Source organism: Mytilus californianus, unplaced genomic scaffold (assembly GCF_021869535.1).
Source record: "Mytilus californianus isolate M0D057914Y unplaced genomic scaffold, xbMytCali1.0.p SCAF_2, whole genome shotgun sequence".
NCBI classification, from domain to species: Eukaryota; Metazoa; Mollusca; class Bivalvia; order Mytilida; family Mytilidae; genus Mytilus; species Mytilus californianus.
In genome coordinates, this window is record NW_026262668.1 from 77,005,408 (window position 1) to 77,026,888 (window position 21,481).

At 33.2% G+C, this 21,481-nt stretch overlaps 2 protein-coding genes across 2 annotated transcripts in view; one reads left to right on the top strand and one right to left on the bottom strand.

The window, feature by feature from the left end:
• LOC127730305 (proteasome subunit beta type-7-like) overlaps positions 1 to 18,113 on the bottom strand; it is a 34,820-nt gene extending 16,707 nt beyond the window's left edge. The window contains exon 1 of the mRNA XM_052238639.1: positions 18,007 to 18,113. Coding sequence (XP_052094599.1) covers positions 18,007 to 18,065 — 59 coding nt within the window. The 5' untranslated portion in view covers positions 18,066 to 18,113. The remainder of the gene's footprint in view (positions 1 to 18,006) is intronic.
• Positions 18,114 to 18,156: 43 nt separating this feature from the next.
• Positions 18,157 to 21,481, top strand: part of LOC127730306 (uncharacterized) — a 35,309-nt gene continuing 31,984 nt past the window's right edge. Inside the window, exon 1 of the mRNA XM_052238640.1 lies at positions 18,157 to 18,231. The gene's annotated coding sequence lies outside the window, so the exon portion shown is untranslated. The remainder of the gene's footprint in view (positions 18,232 to 21,481) is intronic.

The window sequence follows — 21,481 nt, forward strand, 5'->3', positions numbered from 1 at the left end:
TATTTGTGAACTAAAAATAATTTTGAGTTTTTGTATAAAATATTTCCTGTATCTTCTTTCATTTTCATATATCTTTTGGTTTTCAATTCTAGTGTTTATATTTCATAGCTGTATTTTGTGAACCTGCTTGGATTTTTTTTTTATGTTTCTATTGTATTTGATCGGCAAACCCGGAAATTGACCTTATCCGTTCCCGGAATCTGATCCGGTATTGTTTATATTTCCGGTTGATGGATGCCATTGTTGTTTTTGTCAGTCAGATATGTTTTTATTCGGATTTACACATTACGTGTATGCAATTTTCGGCATAAAGCTAGCGGTTGAACAAAATAAACATCGCTGTCATGAATAATAAAGATGAGAATGAATTTTGAGATCGTTTGGGAATTTTGCTCCCAATATTGGGAAAAATGTAGGGTTTTTAAAAAAATCCACGAAAAAAACAACACCGGACATTCGGACCGGAATTCAACAAAATTTTACCAGACCTATCCATTATTCACCAGATTTGTCCGACGGTCCGACGTATTTCGTGTAGTCTGTTAACGGTAACGGACCTGCACATGATACCCCCTTTTCTCACTTCCTGATCCCTCATTCCCATGTTCCCTTATCCCTGTCCACCCGCTCAAGTAGTCCTATAATATATGAACTCAGGGGCATTATTTTCTATTTCTGTTTCCTTTTTACTGATTTTGCTATTTTTCTTCTTTTTTTTTATTGTCAATGTGCCTCCAAAAAAAAAAAATGAAAATATCAGCATGAAAACGTTAAATAGTGAATATATAATGCAAAGGCATATATTATAGGACTACCCGCTCAAGGGGTTCGATTGTTTCGTTTGTTTTCTTGAGAATATATAAATGGCCTGATTTGTAAATTATAACCACTACAGTACGAGGCAATACGTTTTATTGATGGATTCGTCTTGATCACAATTTTTTTACAATTAAACACCCCCCCCCCCCCCCCTGTCTCTTTTGTATAAAAAATTTCATAACGTCAAGTATCAGGTTTAAACATACACGTAGGGCTTATCTTGTTGACCAAATAACACATACATTTGAGTTGAAAAATTCATTATTGTTTTGTGCTTAGTATTTTTAAACACAAAATTTGTATATCCCATATTCCAAACAGGTTACAAGACACCTCAGCATAATTTGGTTGACGAGGAGTACAAATGTAGCTCAGCTGCATTTTAGAATTTTTAGGCATAGAAATAACTTGTCCCTGGCATCGAAACAGCATGCCCTGAGAAGTCTGTATTCAACATACATTGTATATATAAAAACAAAATCACTATTTACACTTGCTGTGCATGTAATTTTATTTTGTTTGCTCATTACTGTTGCCACAAATTCTTCATTTTTTTACACCGTAGTGGAGTGGGCATTAAGTTTTACCCTTGTCTGTCTGTACGTATGTCCCAAAATTGGTGTCCGTTCTCTAACTTCAGTTTGCCTCAACCAAATGTTATGAAACTTATACACAATGCTTATTACCAACAAACACAGATCAAGTTTGAATTTTTTTTGGTGGTGTCACTTTTACTGTTCTAGAGTTATGCCCCTTTACAAATGGAAAAATTGCTGAATTTTTTGTTTCTGTTCTCTAACTTTAGTTTGCCTCATCCAAATGTTATGAAACTTATACACATTACTTATTACAACAAAATTCAGATCAAGTAAAACTTTGGGTAGTGTCACTCTTACGGTTCTTTAGTTATGCTCCTTTATAACTTTATATGCAAGTGGGGGCATCATCTGTGTCCCATGGACACATTCCCCATTTATTTAAAATATGAACTACATTATGCTTTTAAATGTCAATCATGGTTGATTTTCTGACAGAATTACTCTGACATTTAATTTCAGGCTTCAAGTACATGTAAGAGGAAGGAGTGATTTGTTGTGAAAGATCCTGGAATGTTCAACTTTACTTGGAAAATATTGGCAAAGAACTGACAGAATTTACACGAGAAGCCAGTATCATCTTGTCTTGCAATTGGGAACTATATGTAAAGTGCAGAAACTTAAGAACAACATTAGAAGCCAAGATCAACAATACTTGGAACTACATGTATAATCAAAGTACTGTCAGAATCCATATGAGAGAACCCAAGATCATCTACACTTGGTGTCTATATGCAAAGTGTTGTCAGAATCCACTTAAGAAGCCAAGATCAACTATAATTTGGAACTATATGTTTTAGTGCTGTCAAAATCCATAAAAAAAAAAATCCAAGATCAAAAGGACCTACTTTACCTACCTGTCCCAATGATGAATACAGATTATTGAGTCTTATAAAAAACACTGATGAAGAATATTGATATAAAAATAATGAAAATATAGAGCTGATCAGCTAATGATTGTACATGAACATGATGTATACATGTCAACAATTACTAGTATATTGAAATTTACAATGCTAATAAATGTTTTATAATTTTGATCTCAGACATTTTAGGAATAAAAATCAAAAATGTTTAAAAAAATGAATTTTAATAGAGCTTTTTTTGCTGTCTGTAGGGAATTTTGCTGCAAACACAATTCATGATATGCAAACTGCAATATATGCAGTTGTCTTTAATACAGAAGGTAGCTATGAGATTTGTATATTTTGGAAATCATAATATCAAGTGGCAGTTGTGGTAAATGCACATGCCTTTGCCTCATCTTTTACCTCACCAACCCCTGACCTAAATTGCCACTTGAATTATTTTACATCATTTGGCATTTGTTTTCCATCCATATGCTATTCAGTTTCTATTTCAAAAGTTATATTTTCTGGATAAAAGGAGAAATAAAATACAGTTTTGTTCAATGAGACAGTAACCAAACAAAACAACCAAAAGAATTATATATTGTCTGAGAAAACTTGTGTCTCACTATTAACTGACAACATTTTTACCTACTGTAAATTCAGAAATTATTGCGTGCATTTATTATTGCGATTTTTGACCAATGGACTAAATTGCGAGTTTAATTATTGCGATTACAAAAAAAATCTGCATAAAGATCTATAATTCAGTTATCAAAATGCAAGTTCTTATTATTGCGATATTCACCCTGTCACATTATTTGCATTAATAATAATCCAGATTAATTTTGTTTTGTAAATTTAGATATGCACTCAAATTAATACAAATTGCTACAAAGATCTCAAGCACATTTCATGGATCAGTGATCAAGGTTAAAGTTACCTGATTAGGGTTGTTTATCAGATACTGGTAGCAATAGGTCATTTGTCAATGTCATGTTTTTGTGTTTTTGTCTGTTTTTTTCTAATACTAAAAGTACATGTAGTAGATAAACTATGTGTATGCAATGATTCACAAATGTAAGGAGTACATGTCTGTCTGGCAATTGTCATTGACCACATTTGCATGGTTCATTGGTCAATGGTAAGTCCTCTTTTAACATGCTACATTGTGTAATCAATGGGTTATTATATTTGGTGTATGGTATGATTATTAAATGTATATATTGAAATATTAAGTAAAAAGATGTGATATGATTGTAAATGAGACACTCCACAAGAGACCAAATGACACAGAAATAAACAACTAAATTTCACCATACGACCTTCGACAATGAGTAAAACCTATACTGCATAGTTGGGTATAAAAGGCCTCCAAATGACAAATGTACAATTTAAAACAATTCAAATGAGAAAACTAATGGCATATTTATGTACAAAATAATGAATGAAAAACAAATATGCCTGTCTTGCAGGGTCTATCTGAACTTAACCTTATGTTCATGGTTTTGTCTGTTACTGGCATACTATATATATGTTTAAAATATTTGGTTGATGGGGTGATTGTAACAGAGGCGGATTTAGGGGAGGGCCCATTGGTTGATTATATAGGGAATCACTGAAGCATGACTGGAGCAGGCCTCTCTTAGGCAGTCACCCCCCCCCCCCCCCTTTCATGAAAAATTCTGGCTCCGCCACTGTAAGGTATGCTTGGATTGGTTTATCTGATCATTTTCATGATCATTGATAATATTATTTTTTTCTGATACTTGTAGTTAAACTTTATCTTTAGGAATATCAACATAAAACCAATCATGAATGATGATTAGTAAAGCAGGTGAGACATTTCAGCTTGTGCACTCTTGTTAACACAAAAATTACATGGACTGTCGCTAGAAAATGAATGGACAATGCATGCTTGGTATGGACAAAATTCCTCCTTTTTACCATACGAGGCTGTGTATTTATCTCGGGTAGGGGTGGGGGAGGGGCACTTCCTATATTCAAGGTGATGGGACGTGCCGCTGGAATAGGTCACCTTTTCAAGCTTGAAAATATGTGAAAAGGTCGGGAAAACTATCAAAAATATATGATAAGGTCAATAAAGTTTCCATAACTTCTTCGTCTGTCATCTTTCTTGGTGTTCCCGGGTGTGATTTTATCAACCTAATTTTCTCTTTTAACACTTTGGTATTCTAGTCTTACATTACACTACATGAAACCCAAGCATTATAGGGAAAAGGTTACATTTTACCTACGCAATATATGAAAAGGTATACATTTTTGAAATATAAATTTTTGAAAAAGGTGGGCCCCAGCGGCACCCCTTATCAATTAAGTATTGAAGTGCCCCCTCCTACCACCCCCCCCCCCCCCCCCCCCCCGGGAGGTATTTATACACCCAGCTGTATGAACACCCTGCCATAGCAAGGGATTATCTGTCAGATTAGGGAAGTCATATTTCTATACCCTACGATATGAAAATAAGGAGATGTGGTATGATTGCCAATGAGACAACTATCCACCAAAGTTCAAATTTAAAAGTCAATATTCAAAAAAATTGCATCTCCATATTATCATCATAGGCCGATAATTACGTTTCTTTGCAGCTAGCAGGTGGGTCAAACCAGTGTTCACACATCATTAAAAAAGTTGTCATGCATATTTCTTGCCGCAATGACACACTCCACTTTAATTTTTTTAAATCAAGAACTTTCCTTATTAGCTTCCCTTTTGAAAAAAACGCATGTCAAAAAGTAAGACAGAAGTTAAAGTTTGCCAATATCACCGACTATTATAGCGTCCCTGTGTACTGGGCGGAGTTTTAAAATTACAATCCCAACTTTTCCTGAACCTAGTAAGTAGTATAGATTTTGTGTATATATAATGTCTTTACCTGGTAGTGTTTGGAACTGCCCGGTAGACTGCGGATGTGTGTCCTAGGCAAAATCCCGACTTGGTCAAGCCAAATATTTTGCGCCGCAAAGCATGTGGTATTGAGGGATAATAGCATATACCGATATATAAGGCCTGAATACTAGTAAGGTCCCGGTTGCTTTTGACCAATTTTCATCTACATGATCAAAGGTTGAAAACTGCAAATTATTGAAATGTCCGGTTTTTTTTCTGCGTAAAACAAAAAATGTGTTGCTCGAGTTCCGTTAGTCTATTATAATAACTCATTCTTAATCAATTATTTTAGTTTTTACGCTGATATTTCCTCTTTCTTTTTTTAATGCGAACTCTGTTGGCATATTGATCGATACAACAGAAAATAGAAAATTAACAATAGCAAAATAAGTAGAAGGAAAATATTATAAATAGAAAACATTGGCCCCGAGGTCTCATGTTATAGTACTAGAGTTCCAAATTTCATAGAATCATGATACGAGAAAATTTGTTAGTCTAAGATATTTTCGTGCCCATTATTTGATAAAGTATATAAATCTTTAAATAAAAATGTTATGTGTGACTGTCAAGTATTTAGTCTTTGTTTGAAAATTGTAATGTCCAAAAAAAATTTTGGAAAATAAAAAATACTTAACTATTATCAAAATTTTGCAGTGTTAAAATATTTCCCATACTCCGGAATTGTTATGTTCAAAAATTTTTGGCAAATACAAAATACGTAACTATATATATTATCAAAATTTTGCAGTGGGAAAATATTTCACATACTCCGGAATAAGATCCCAGCAATACTTCATGTACTTGGAAATGAAGATATTTCAAGTAAAAAAGAGATTTATGACAGTAACAAAATGTTATAAAACGCCAAAGGGATAAAACGGTTAAAAGCTCATTAGAGCTTATGTTGACTCTGTTTGTACACTTTGCCGACTCTAAATAAAGCTTATTTATTATTTTTTATTTATTTAATATTTATTGCGTGCAGATGAACCCCGATGCCGTTATACTATAGCATACTATATGGGTTTTACTTGTTTTTGAAAGCCGAAAGGTGACATGCAGTTGACATCGCTATCCTTTGTTTACGGTTAAACATTGCGTCATTGGCAAAATATTTTCATATATATACTAATACATCTAAAAGGCATCTTTTGATATATTCAACCAGTATTTAAATGAAAATAGGGTGCGAACGGATCCAAGGGGCGAACGTGTAGGGTGAGAATGTGTATTTGGAGCGAACGCACCAGATACCGTCGTACAAGTCAATATTTATATTTTCTTTTTTTTTAATGTTATGCTTTAATATATCATGTATAATTCTGTCCTTTTTATGTGAAAACTGAACAAACCACTTTGTAGTCCTGACCGTACGTATTTCCTGTTTCACGGTGGCTTTTGTAGAACGTTTTGCATGGTTTGTTGACATCGGGAAAGGGTGCTTTCATACACGTCCGCGTTCCAATGTCGTCAAAACTATTTTTGAGAAAACCCCTCAAGGCGACCGTTTCCAAGGCGCTCGTCGTTAGTAACATGCGTTAAAATATGCGCACTGTTAAAGGGCCGAGCCACCTTAAGGGCAAAATTCTAAGTTTAAAGTGGATTTTTTCAAGGTAAAATCCGAATTTTGTTTGATCAGGGAAAAACCTGAATAAAATAAATAAGATGGAAGAAGCCAAACTGTTATATTTCTTTCGCCAGTCACGATTTTTAATCGCCACAATTTTTCTTCTTTCGCAAAATGCGAAATTGGCAATCGCCAGGGGATACCCCGATCATGATCATTTTAAATACATTGGTTTGATAATTGCATATAATTAGTTGACTTACTTTGACACATTTATTGTTGGTAAACACAGACCTTTTTATTTAAAGGTAAATAAATTTTTATTTCCTCTGTTTTTTTCATATTAGTAACAGGGTTCACCACAGAACGAAAATCAAGGGTGTGGGAGGAAAGGTCAACAAAATACAGATGATGTGTAGCGTTGGATTGCATTGCTCCACTGATACAAATTGACCTGATTTGCTGCTAATTTTGTGTCCTCTAAGTTGTTTGCATATCTGGGTCAATCATAACTGCCAACTTTCACCATTTAGGCATGAACTACACGATCTTGACCCCTTGTCACCATTGCATGATCGTGATAAAAGCTCTAAAACACGATTTCAGAAATTCTACACGAAAAAAAATGATTATTCCCGATTTAGAACTTTTCCCAAGGGAGACAAAAGTGATCAGCCAATAAAAATCGATGTTTCTTGTGATTATTAGGCATTGCAAACATGATAAATTTTGAACTTGTTTGGAAAATTTAAGTTGTTTTCCTCTGTCTGTATGTCAGAATTGTAAAAATCGTGATCATGGCAGATGAATTTTCATCTGCAAGAAGGTTCTTACACAGCTTAAGAAGAAAAGCATGGCTGATTGACAAAATTCAAAGATGCAGTACTACATAGGAGCTTATGGATGTTACACTTATTGTAACAGTCAAGGGTACTACTTGTACAAGTAATCTTTATTTACTTGAAGAAGTAAATAATAATATACTTATATAAGCAAATTACAAATGTATAATGTTTGAATTATCTCCCCTTAATTTTCTCAAAAATTTACTTGTATAAGTAATTTTTTTTTACAATCCCGAAAAAATCTCAAGTTTTGAGATGTAAAAACATGCCTTAAACAATTTTTCTCAGGTTAGCTCATAATTTTTTATTAGAGTTCAATGTTTCATCTCATTAATTCAACAAAGAAACTAATTGTGCAAAGATCTTAATTATTTGAGCAAGGCCTTCAATAATTGCCCCTATTGGGCTTGTAAATGAGCAGTGTTCTGAAGATAACCATATGGCAGATTCCATATAAGAAATTGAAATGTCTGTCAAAATGAATAAATAAATAAAAATAATAATCACTGTTATTTTAAAGATAATCTGTGGATGTTTTGAGGAATAATGATGTTAGAAGAAATTATAAAAATAATTTTTGGATATGATTGTTTCCGTTTAAAGTAGAAATGATTAAAACAAGTTGAAAAAATGCAAAAATTTTGACAGAATTAACTCCCATTTTTTTACACAATGTTTATGTGTTGCAATGCTTTATGTTGACACTTGTATACTGGTATTTACTAGTGTAGTCTGGTTATTCAAACATCCCTGTTCCCAAATTTGTTACTTTTTTTAGTCAAAAACATCTGTGATATATTTTTTTTCAATTTCAAATATCTTGCTTTATAGCTCAGTGTCTGTCAATAAATCTTATGTCAGGAACATCGCTGTAAAAACTTTCAAAATCATTGTAGGTTCCAATATATGCCAGTTAAAACTGTAAGTCATGCTGTGCATAAGAAAAAACACATGTTGATTCTTTCATTTAACTTTATTCAAGCAATAGTTTTAACTTATATGTTTCCTACATAAGATCTGTCAAACTTTTTTTCTTATGTCTGAAACATTTGAATGTGCTAACAGTTAAAGTTCTTTGACCTGTAGTGAAATCTTGTTTGATGTTAGGCTGCAGTATTTTCCAGGAGTTTTAAAAATGACTTTCAACTAGGATTTGATTTCCAATGTCAGTCAAAAAAAACAAATATATATTGTCTGTCAAAATATCTTATGTATGAAAAATCTTATGTCAGAATCAAGTCTGTCAAAATCTTATGTCAGAAACTCAATTTGTCTGTCAAATCTTATGTCAGAAATAATAAAGTCTGTCAAATCTTATGTCAGAAAAAATAAAGTCTGTCAAATCTTATGTCAGAAATAATAAAGTCTGTCAAATCTTATGTAAGAAAAAATAAAGTCTGTCAAATCTTATGTCAGAAACAATAAAGTCTGTCAAATCTTATGTAAGAAACAATAAAGTCTGTCAAATCTTATGTCAGAAACATAATATTTAAGGCTTCGTTTATTTAAAAAGGATGATGCTCATAATTTTTTTTTTGGTCAAATTGTCTTTATCTTTATTAGTAAAGCATGTATTCAAAAACAGAAGTTCATTGCTTATGATTTTTGCCTAACGTGCTTATGGGAGTTGTTATACTTTCTTATATGGAATCTGCCATATAACAGAGTGAGATAAATGAGCTTTTCATTGTCCATGAAATTACACTTAAATGATTAGTAAAGACATCTGCAAAGGACAGACAATTAAAAATTCTATTAGAGCAAAGAAGTCCCAAGACATTCAAGAAAAGAAGATAGGATGACTTTTTTACTTGTATAATATAAGTAAAAAAATCTGAATGTCTAAGGGACATAACTAAGCCAAAAAATAATTTACCTATACAAGTAAATAAAATACACTTGTATATAAGTATCCTACAAATTTACTTATATAAGTATATTAATATTTACTTAATCAAGTAAATAAAAATTACTTGTACAAGTAGTACCCCTGACTGACAGTGTTGTCATTATTGTAATTAAATTACCAGATCATTTGAAGTACAATGTACTATCTTTTATTTTTCACTAGGAATCAGATAAAAGTCCTTCTTTGTGCACATTTTTAAATTGGAAAAGTCAATAATCACTTTAATATAATACACAAGAAAATGTATCCTGATATTCTAGCTACATGTTCATCTTTTCTACACAATAATATAAGTACTAAAATCATGCAAATAAAAAGAAGAAAAGCTTATAAGCTCATCATCATATACCATATACAAAATAAATTGCTTCGCTGAGCGCAGCTGGATACGACCGCAGATGTCCAACCCTGAAAAGTTGGGGCCAAAATGGACACAATATTCACGCTTGATACAGGTTTGAATTTGGATTGTAATTAAATATTTGACACATAATAGGTTTCTGCCACAGAATAACTGTAGTCAAAGAACTTAAAAATTGGTTATATGAATTGAATTTATATTCAATTTTTTGCTTTTGTGCAATACACTATGCTGTTGCGAATTGACCCCCTCCCCCCTAAATAAAATTGACCCCATTATTTTGCTTTTGTGCAATACACTATCCTGTTGAATATTAACCCCCCAAAAAAAATATCTGAAGAAATTTTCTTTTTAATTTCTGAAATCTGAAATGAGAAAAAATAGTCCCCTCCCCAAATTCTTATTAACCCCCCCCCCCCCCCCCCCCAATTGTTTTTCACCTCCCCCTTTCCCCTTTTCCAAATAAACTGCTTCGCTGAGCGCAGCTGGATACGCCCGCAGAGGTCCAACCCTGAACAGTTGGGGCAAAAATGGACACAATATTCAAGCTTGATACAGGTCTGAATTTGGATTGTAATTAAATATTTGACATAATATAGGTTTCTGAATAAATGTAGTCAAAGAACTTGAAATTGGTTATATGAATTGAATTTATATTCAATTAAAGATTTCTTGCTGTTGTGCAATACACTGTGCTGTTGCCCAATACTTAGTAAATCTGTTGTCAGACTATAAACAAATAAAGTTCAATTAATTCTCAATGTCATATCAGAAATTTATGAAAATGTAAAGGGAGCTTACATCAATAGATATAAACAATTCACCAAAGTTTCATGAGAATTGCTGAGAGCATTTTTGAGTTACTGTCAGAAAACTGGAAAATCCCCCCTTTTTTAATGAATAAAATCCCACAACTCAGAAATGTAAAATCTAAAATATATAAAAATCAAAAGGGAGCTCATGTCAATAGATATAAACAATTCACCAAAGTTTCATAAGAACTGCTGAAAGCATTTTTGATTTTTTGTCTGAAAACTGGAAAATCCCCCTTTTTTTATGAATAAAACCCTGTAACTCAGAAACGTAAAATCTAAAATATATAAAAATAGAAAGGGAGCTCATGCCAATAGATATAAACAATTCACTACAATTTTTTGCAAGTTGGTGAAAGCATTCTTGAGTTATTGTCCGAAAACTGGAAAATCCCCCTTTTTTTAATGAATAAAACCCCATAACTCGGAAACGTATAATCTAAAATTTATGAAAAACGAAAGGGAGCTCACGTCAATAGATATAAACAATTTACCAAAGTTTTATGCAAATTGGTTAAAGCGTTTTTGAGTTAATGTCTGACATGTTGACGACGGACGGACAGACGGACGGACAGATGGACAACGGTATACCATAATACGTCCCGTAAACGGGCGTATAAAAAAATCATTCCCTCAAGATATAGTAATAATCTCAATTCAAATTTTAATAAAAGTTGCAACCATAATTACCCTTTTAAATACATCATACAAGTCTTAAAATATAAAATGACATACATAGTCATGGCTAAAATTAATATTAATTAATAGTAACTTTTAAAAATAAATTGACAGCTAATCACCTCAAGACAATCATCATTTCTTAATACATAATTTACAAGCAGTGTAAGGGAGGTAATCAAACATTGTTGTTTTAAAAACTTGAATTGGATTATCTCCCTTAGACTGCTTTAAATTGTCTTAATTGTCCTTTAACCAGAAAAAAACTTGTTTTTCCCCCTTTTTTACCTCTAATTCCTAAATGGTTTGAGCCATAACCCCCATAGTCAATCCTAACCATCCCTTTGTTGTATGGAAACTTGTGGTATAATTTCAGAGAGATTCATACACTTTAACACAAGTTATTGTCTGGAAACTACAAAAATGCTTATTTGGGCCCCTTTTTTGGCCCCTAATTCCTAAACAGTTGGGACCATAACCCTTAAAATCAATCCCAACCTTCCTTTAGTGGTTATAAATCTTGTGGTTAAATTTTATTGATTTCTATTTACTTATACTTAAGTTATTATCCGGAAACAATCTGTCTTTGGACGACGCTGACGACGACGACGTGATACCAATAAACGACCAAAAATTTTTTAATTTTTGCGGTCGTATAAAAAGATATGACCCTTTTTCTAAAGCACAAAACAGTGCACGCTAAAAGCGAAGCAAAAAATTGTAACCTTTGAAATTGTTGTCACGCACTAAAACATCCATGGGGATTTTCAAAAGTTGGCAGGTATGGTCAATATCCCTAATGTGCCTCAAATTGAAGAACACAAAACATGAAATAGTGTGTAAACAAAAAATCTCTGTGAAGTGATATTGGACATGTTTCAATTTTTAACAAGTGACTGAGCTTTTAAACCATTTGTGCTGATTTGGAGAGCAGAGGACCATAGAATAAACATGATAAAGGTGTAAAAACTAAAATTATTAAATGTATGCAAAAAACTAAATTTTCAAAGAACTTATTGTGTGAAAAAAGGGATTTTTTACCAGGAGAAGCAGCATCACAAAAGTCTTTTTGGGGAGTGCTAAATTATGGAAAACCAAATCTCACTTCGTACCCCAAAAATTTAACCACATATATGAAAAAGTCTCAGCTTCGAAACGAGTCATCATACATATTTAAGTTTACGATATGGGCATCTAGGAATTAAGGAAAAGGATACCATTATCGCCTACCTGAAATGAATTGCGCATCTGTACCCATCTATCTAATTTGAAGGGGGAATCTTGCATAACTGGTCCTATTAGTGCTCACCACACTTTTAAGGAGCTATTAAACAGGGAGAAGACCCAATAAACTCAGACTTCAGGGAGAAGTGCTGAAGTGTGATCCTTTTTTTTTTATAAATTCAAGCAGCTTCCTTTCATGGCAATAGAAATAAGGAGATGTGGTATGAGTGCCAATGAGACAACTCTCCATCTAAGTCACAATGTGTAAAAAACAATTATAAGTCAAAATACGGCTTCAACACGGAGCCTTGGCTCACACCGAACAGCAAGCTATAAAGGGCTCCAAAATGGCTAGTGTAAATTTAATAAACATTTCAAAGTTTAGATTTAATTTCCAGTGTTCCAGCTAGGATTTCAAAAGGGCAGAGAGCCAATCACAAAAAGGGCACTTTAGCACGCTGATTGATAATTCAAAAAGGGCACATCAAACATTGTCCTTTACATGTATTATGTAAACAGCAGGGATTTCAGCTAGAAGTTTGAGGGCTTTAGTCACTTTTACGTGAGATGAAAATCAACCTTATTTTGGGTAACAGTAAGGGACCAAGGACATATAATACTAGCTATACATATGCCCAAGTCCTTTAAGGACCAGGATCTCTGAAGGACTTAGGCATGCTACAAATGTAGGTAGTTATTGCATGATTTGACTGATGTGATGCTTAAGTATGAAGATTAGAAGAAGGATCCAGAAATCTAGTTCACAATTTCACTTCAGTAATTTTCATGGGACATTCCTGATCAACAAAAATTGGGTTCCTCTATTTTAAAACCAGGAATCACAGCAGAAATGAAATTGTAATGACTATTTCACTGCATAATCATTATGCCTGTAAAAAAAGTTTCAATCGATATTTGGAATTCATTTTTATAAACTTGGACACGATTAAAATGACAGTATATTCTAAATTCATCAAGAATAGATCACGTTTACTTTCGATTTTTAAACAAAATGAAAACAGGAAGTGACAAGAGGATAATAAATTTAGAATGAATCCAGATTCATCTAAGGATTGGTTCGTGTTTAACAAAAAAGCAGGAAATTATCATTTCTTAAATAAAGTTGCTCAGTAAGAAATATATTGTCTCTCTCATTTAATTTGATACTAAATGATTTCATATTTTTTGTTTTAGTGTCTATTAAATTTACAAGAATACGTTCATGCATGTGCAGTACATGATAAAGAAAGCACCTGTTTTGACTTGTGAAAATATTTCTGACTGTTTTGAATAAAGTTTTATCTTTATACTCAAAATTGTCGAAAGATTTTGATGAAAAATTATATAAAATGTGACGAAACTACGTCAAACAAGCTGCAAATAGTGATCGTTTGGGAAATTAAAATGCAAACTGTTCAGGGGAAAACAATTTTGTATAATGGACGAAACTACAAAAACATCTATGGATAAACGAACTGCAAATTGTGGTCTTTTGAGAAATATTGAAATTGAAATACCGACTGACCAATTTTACTGGGAAAGATAATCCTAATGGTCAATTATGAGGCTCATTAATTAACGGATAATTGGATTAGTGACCCATCTGATGGCGATAAGCGGATTACCTGTAATCACAACTTATAACACCTGCTGTAAATGTTACATGTAATTAGCTGAGGGTCATAAACTTGTAAGAAACATGAAGGCAGGTGGAATTATGTAGAATTTTCTTCAAAATAATACGACAATAAAGTCATAAAGTGTTTCTCGTTTCTCGTTTTATATATAGATTAGACCGTTGGTTTTCCAGTTTGAATAGTTTTACACTAGTAATTTTTGGGGCCCTTTATAGCTTGCTGTTCAGTGTCAGCCAAGGCTCCGTGTTGAAGACCGTACTTTGACCTATAATTGTTTACTTCAGAGCTCCAGATAAGCTGCGTATTTGCGTGATCACGCAATACAAATAATTAAAAACCCAATGCAATTGCCCATTGCAGGGTTCAATAACCTAATTAATTCAAAGGAAAACCCAATTATATGCCAAAACCATGAGTTCTTAATGCTTTTATTCGCTATCGTTTGCGTTATTTACCCTTATCTGATTACAGTCGTCGCGTAAATCTATTTTTATAATATTTATAATTGGAAATGTCCTTTCGTTCTTAAAATAGAGCCCTGCATCAAGTAGCTGTAATGGGTCCCTGTTGGAATTTTCCGTTGCTCAAAAGGTACACGTGTTTATGAAAACATTTCGATCTTCTCAGCGTTTATCCAATTAGCGTGTGACATGCTGTCATATTTTTTCGAATTGCTTGGGATTTATCATAACATACAATGAATTAAAACGAAAGTAAATGTCCGATTAAAATATTGAATAGAAGCATGTTTTCGGCTTCTTTTTGATAGCTGAGGGAAAGTTATGATGATAACCAGACTCAGCTAGTGATTTTAGGAAGTGTCCATTGAACGCACAGGCGTGTTTGAAGGTACGAGAACATTGCTATAGAACGATAAACACTGGGTTTCGTCAAAAACGAAATCAGTTGGAAAAAGTGAAAGGCCAAATCAATTATGACATGATATGTAGTTGGAAAGCATCGGAAACCAAAAGTTCTGATAAGGGACAACTTAACCCAGATTAATGTAAATTGAATTAAACAAAAACAGTTTATATATTATTTTTTTTCATTTTAGTTGATGAATGAATACACATATCCGTTTTTTACGTCAAATTATGCAGCTTGACACTTTCTTTGTTTTGGTCTAATTGTTCTGGATGCTTAAGATAGTTGTCTTATTGGCAAGTGCAGTATAACATTGTCATTTATTTACTTGATGTTGCAGAATTATTTGTAAATTTAAGTTGAATGTGGTCTCCATCATTAAACCACCCTATAAATTAAAATCTCAAGGTTTTGGGGTATATCTTAAATCTTGGAACTACTTTTTATTTTTATTAAAAAGTAGATCTGGCAAATAGGTGAAAGGACTGGCAAAACTTTCTTACAGCACCTAAATTTCACATATATTACATAAAAATCTAAACACTTAGCCACACCTACCCCAACTATAAACTGTAGGGTGATCATATGGGATCTAGAAAGGCAATTAGTTACTGTCCAACTAGTGACACCAGCTGCAGTTTACATAAGTTTTGAGAAAATACAAAACTGACAGAACGTTTAAAACGGGACACAAATTAAACGTACAATGTACAATTGCTCGTCAGTGAATAAACCAAAAAAACAGCTAAGCACATATACAAAGAAAGAAACACATTTAAGATGGAAACACATCTGGGGTTGATATAATGTGATTATAACATGCCTAAATATTCAATATTGTGTTGATGAAAAAACCCAATACATTAAGGAGCTTGGTGGTGAAAAACCCATTTGATATTTGCTTGAGGGGTGAATTGGAATTGATAATGCAATTAAAAAACTTTATCACCCAATTACATAAAAAAATGGTGGGTAAAAAACCCCAATTTGTGAATTCATATCTGGAGTTCTGTTTACTTTTATAAATTTTGACTTGGATGGAGAGTTGTCTCATTGGCACTCATACCACATCTTCTTATATCTATGGACTCATGAAAAAGGGCAGGGTGTCTTAAAAAGGTCACAGGGCGTCAGAAAAAGGGCACAGGTTGTCATTCGGAAAAGGGCGCGCGGACCGCCCTGTGAAAACGATCAAGCTGGAACACTGATTTCAGTTACATGTACATCGAAGACCACCAGGTTTGATAAAAATGATAAAAGAATTTCAAAATATAAATCATTGAGCATGTTGAGTCTTCCAGAATTTCAAACAAGTCTGTTCAGAATAGTAAAATTCATATTAATACACATGTTCATGTATATATAAAATGACAATCTAAAATAATTAAGTTTGATTTCTTGACACTCAATAAAGCTATCCTGTGGCTACTTGATGCTCTCAATTATATTGGTCTTCCTGATTTTTAGCTGCGTAACCGTAGCTGTTACAGGGATCTCCATGGATGAAAATGTAACGATGGAGGAACTTTCACAATGACAAAAGTCCGCGTCTACGGTGTGGCGTGAATGAAAGTATTTCATTCCTCCATTTCCATGTAAGGAATGGTGAACAGACTGATATTTATTTCATTATAGAATAACCAATAAAATGGCAATATTTTCATTGTCATTTGTAACAATTCCAATGCCAAGCATGCATGGCTCCCCCTTAGCAGCATATTATAAGACAGAGAATGACCACAAGCTGACCTTAAGGTTCCCAAGATTCCAATTTCAATTTTATGCATGAACTGCCCCACTTTGCCTGGGATCATTTAAGTGAAAACACATACCTGCCAACCTTTGAAACCTTCAAAGAGGGAGATCTCCCTCTCAGCTATGACAGCTGAGGGGGAGATTTTGCGCGAACGACATTTTCAAGCTAAATATATGACCTCTACTCTTATTCATCTACAAAACACCAACTAGAGTTAATAAATATATTTTATTTCTTTAATTCATGGATGTAATCTATACAAGGTGTTTTTTTCCTTTTCAATACCTTGGAGTCTCATATAACTCATAACATTCCATATTTTGATTTTGTTGTGAGTCTCACACTAAGCATGCTTTTGAACCATGTACAGACCACCAGAAGCAACTGAAAAGTTAATTGAACATGATGTGCACAATAAACATGCATTGTGCCGAGTGAACTTGGTCGTAAAAATTGAAATTTATCATCCAATCTGCTTGGTCCAGACAAAGACCAAAGACCTCTATCTTGTTGGAGTTGACATAGCAGAAATGATTTTCGATTACTAATAAATCAAACATAAAAACTACTGACCATTTGAGTTTTCAAATGATCGCCGATTGTTTGTTTCTTTTTATTGACAGTTAAGAAAAATCCTGAGAAATACGAACGCGGGTCATTCTGGGTTAAAATATCCGAAAGTGGGAGATTTTATACTCCCGCGCGGGAGCGGACCAGCAAGCTGGAGATTTCCGGAATTTTGTCGTTTGCGCGGGAGACTCCCGCTCAAAACGGGAGGGTTGGCAGGTATGGAAAACATGTCACAGCCATAGGACAATGTGACTTAAAGATATTTACATTCAGCTGTCAAATTTTTTAGTGAAAAGGCATCAATTGGAAGATTTAAGTGTATAATTTTGCAGACCAACAGCTCCCAACACAAAATACATGAACAATGCTGAAGGGATCATTATTTATGAAATGACTCTGGGTTTTTTTCTTTTAAATTGAAAATTCTAAAAAATGTGGACAGTAAAAATGGCACACAAAGTTGCATAGTCATTGCTTGTATTGTAATTTTCAAATGAGAAGATAATCGTATCCAGGGTACAGAAACAAAGGGAATTTATATTTGGACATAATGCTGAAAAGGCATCGTTTGAACGTTCATCATTATTGTATCTAAAAATAGTTAAACCTCTGGCAATTGTCAAAATTAAATCCACCGGTTGGTAACTCTGTGAGGGCAGCCATCATCCAATATTTCTATCTGGAATCTTTCAGCGTTTTAATCTATGCATTATAGTATTCATTAACTGGAAACCAGATCAAGCATTCGCTCGGAACTCTTCTTGAATTATTCTTAAAAACTGCAATTGTGCGGGAATTTTTCTTATTTTTCTCTGACCAAGAACTTGAAGAAGTAATGCAGAATATTTATGCAACAACGAAATCATTTGAGTTTATAATTTCGTTTGTACATTTATGCTTGTTTGTTTGAACTCTACCTGCGTTATCAAAAAACTGCAGTTACACTCTTGAGTTGTTGCAAAATATTGAAATATTGAACCAAACTATAAAGGCACTGGCTACGGTTACATGGAAATGTAACAATAATAAAATAATTATTATTACATTGGAGACTAATTGCCAGAATACAGGGTTGGGTAAGAAACCGATTAATTACGAATGTAACAATAATATTTGTGTCTACGGTTACATTGCGTTATTATTACATTAAAGAATGCCACGATAATAAAAATTTCTTAAAACTTTAACCTCTGTAGTTTTGTTGCTTAATTCTTTGATATGTACTAGATAATATTTGTAATAATGATAATAATAATAATTTATTTATATTCAACAAAATGTGTTTAAATAGTTTTAAGTATTAATTGTTTTGATGTTCTTAACATGCTTAAAGAAACTGATCCAGTTAAGTAGTGCCAGGGTCAAAGGCGAAAAATATAGTTCAATGGTTCGTTGTTAAAAACTTAGACTGAGAAAAATGTCCACTTCTAAGTATTTAACTAAACACTTCAGTACCCTTATTACTGTCATTATACTTTGAACAATGAATAAAGTGATTCCTATTACCAAATTTGTTTTGGGTGAAAAATTTAAAACTTCGGATGCGTTTAAATCGAAACATAAACAGTATCTAGACTCAAATTTTTATCTTAAAAAAAGTGCAGAATGGAATTGAACTATATGCAATACAAACGTGTAAAATGCCACATCACTGGTTTCTAATGGCTGCTTGGATCGAGTGGTTTCACCAACAATGCGTTGGACTAAAACATGCTCCAAAAACAACATACTGGATTTGTAGAAACTGTCATTGTAAATAAGAATTTCAAAAATTGTATGCAATATTGAAAATATCAAATAAAGATTTTAAAAATTGTATGCAATTAAAAGTTTTCAAATTTTATTTTAATAAATATTTCTAGTCCCATCGTACATTGCAGTATATTGATGACGATGTAACAATAACGCAATGTAACCGTAGACACAAATATTATTGTTACATTCATAATTAATCGGTTCCTTACCCAACCCTGCATTCCGGCAATTAGTTATTTTATTATTGTTACATTTCCATGTAACCGTAGCCAGTGGCAACTATAAATTTATAAAATTTTGTATCACCCGAAACTGCTACACCACTTGCACTTGTCTCTGAAAAATATACCTTTATATCTATATAACACAAGTTACCCATCCTGCTATTTGAGAAATGACACTTGGTTGCAAATTCGCTATATTTTGATTGATCTTTCTGCTACAAGGGTCACAGGCAAAGTGAGCGTGTTGCTCTAAGATTCTCGACTAAGCTCTAAAGAAGCTCCAGGGAGAAGTTTGTGTAGCCCTCGATTTTCAAAAAAATTCCCAATGTTGCCTCACAATTTTTGAAAAATTCCCAATTCAAACGCTAATGATCCTGATACTCGACAAAATAAACATGTTATCCCTGAATTCAGCTGATAGCCAGACAGGGTGCTGATTATAGAGTACTACGTTGTATAAGCAAGAAACCAGGGAAAACTCGATTTTGTGATGTTTGTATATGTTCAGCCTTACTTGTTATTGAAAATATAGAGTGCACCCTTTTATACGACTGTATAATGTTATGATGTCAGGGTCATCGTAGCCATCATCCAAAGACATTTGGTTTCCAGACAATAACATGAGTATAAGTGTATGGATCTCTGAAATTGTACCACAGAGTTCCATACCTCAAAAGGAAGGTTTGGATTGATATTGGGGGTTATGGCCCAAACCGTTTAGGGAAAAGGGGCCAAAAACAATATTTTTCTGATATTTTTATGAATTGCTTATTTCTTGACTAATTTCAATGTGGGTTAATAAACTATTTTCATATTACGGTCTTTTGACTCAGGATTATATAATTTTTTGACAGGGTGTCTAATCTGTGGAAGGACATCCTGGTACTCGGTCAGGTAAGAGCAACCAAAAGAAATAAAATCAAACATATAATCGGTACAAATGGTGGGGGGAGTTGACTGTTTGCCGATTATTTTTTCATGTATAGAAAAAACAGTGCCCCCCCACCCAATTTGTACTGATTGAAAGCTTGATTTTATTCTTTACATTGCTCTTACTAGACCGAGTTGGAGCAATGTTCTACCAAAGAGTAGGTAACCAGTCGAAAAAGTATAAACTCTGGAGTCAAAAGTTGGTAATATGAAAATGGTCTATTCAAAGTCATTAATTCTTAGGGTTCTTTAATATGCTTAATCTAACCCTGTATTTAGAAATTGGATTTTGGGCCCCGTTTTTTAATTGGTCCACATTTAGGTCCAAAGGGTCCAATTTAAACTTTGTTTAATTTCATCAAAAAATTGAATTCTTTGAAGCCCAGTTTTCAAGTTGGTCCAAATCGGGGTCCAAAGTTAAACTTTGTTTGATTTCAACAAAATTTTAATATATGGGGTTCTTTGATATGCTGAGTCTAACCATGTATTTGGATTTTGGGCCCCGTTATCGAATTGGTCCACATTGAGGTCCAAAGGATCCAAAATTAAACTTTGTTTGATTACATCAAAAATTGAATTCATGGGGTTCTTTGAAATTCTGATTCTATGTAATTACATTTTGGATATTGGACCATAATACATGTAATAGGTAAATGTCTAATTTTAATTTTTTTTAGTTCTAAGATTACATTCATTCTGTGTCAGAAACTATGCTATGTCAAATATTGAAACATAATCCAAATTCACTTTTAATTCAGAGCTCTATTGCACACTTAATATTTGTATTGCATGTATTGTATTAATGAGGAATGATATTTTGGAAATTGTTTTTTTTCTTCATTTTTTTGCTAAAATTTTTTGAGGAACTTGTTGTACTTGGATAAGCTGAATCTAAACATGTATTGATTTTGGAGATTGGACCATAATCATCATGATCATGATAATAAGTAAAAGTCCAATTTCAAATTTTTCAGTTCTTTGACCGCATTCTTTCTGTGTCAGAAACCTAAGCTGTGTCAAATATTTAATCACAATCCAAATTCAGAGCTGTATCAAGCTTGAATGTATTGTTCATACTTGTCTCTGCGGTCGTATCAAGTTGCGCCCCGTAGAGCATTTAATTCTCATTGTTGAAGGCCTCTATATAGTTGCTTATATTCATTTATTTGAACT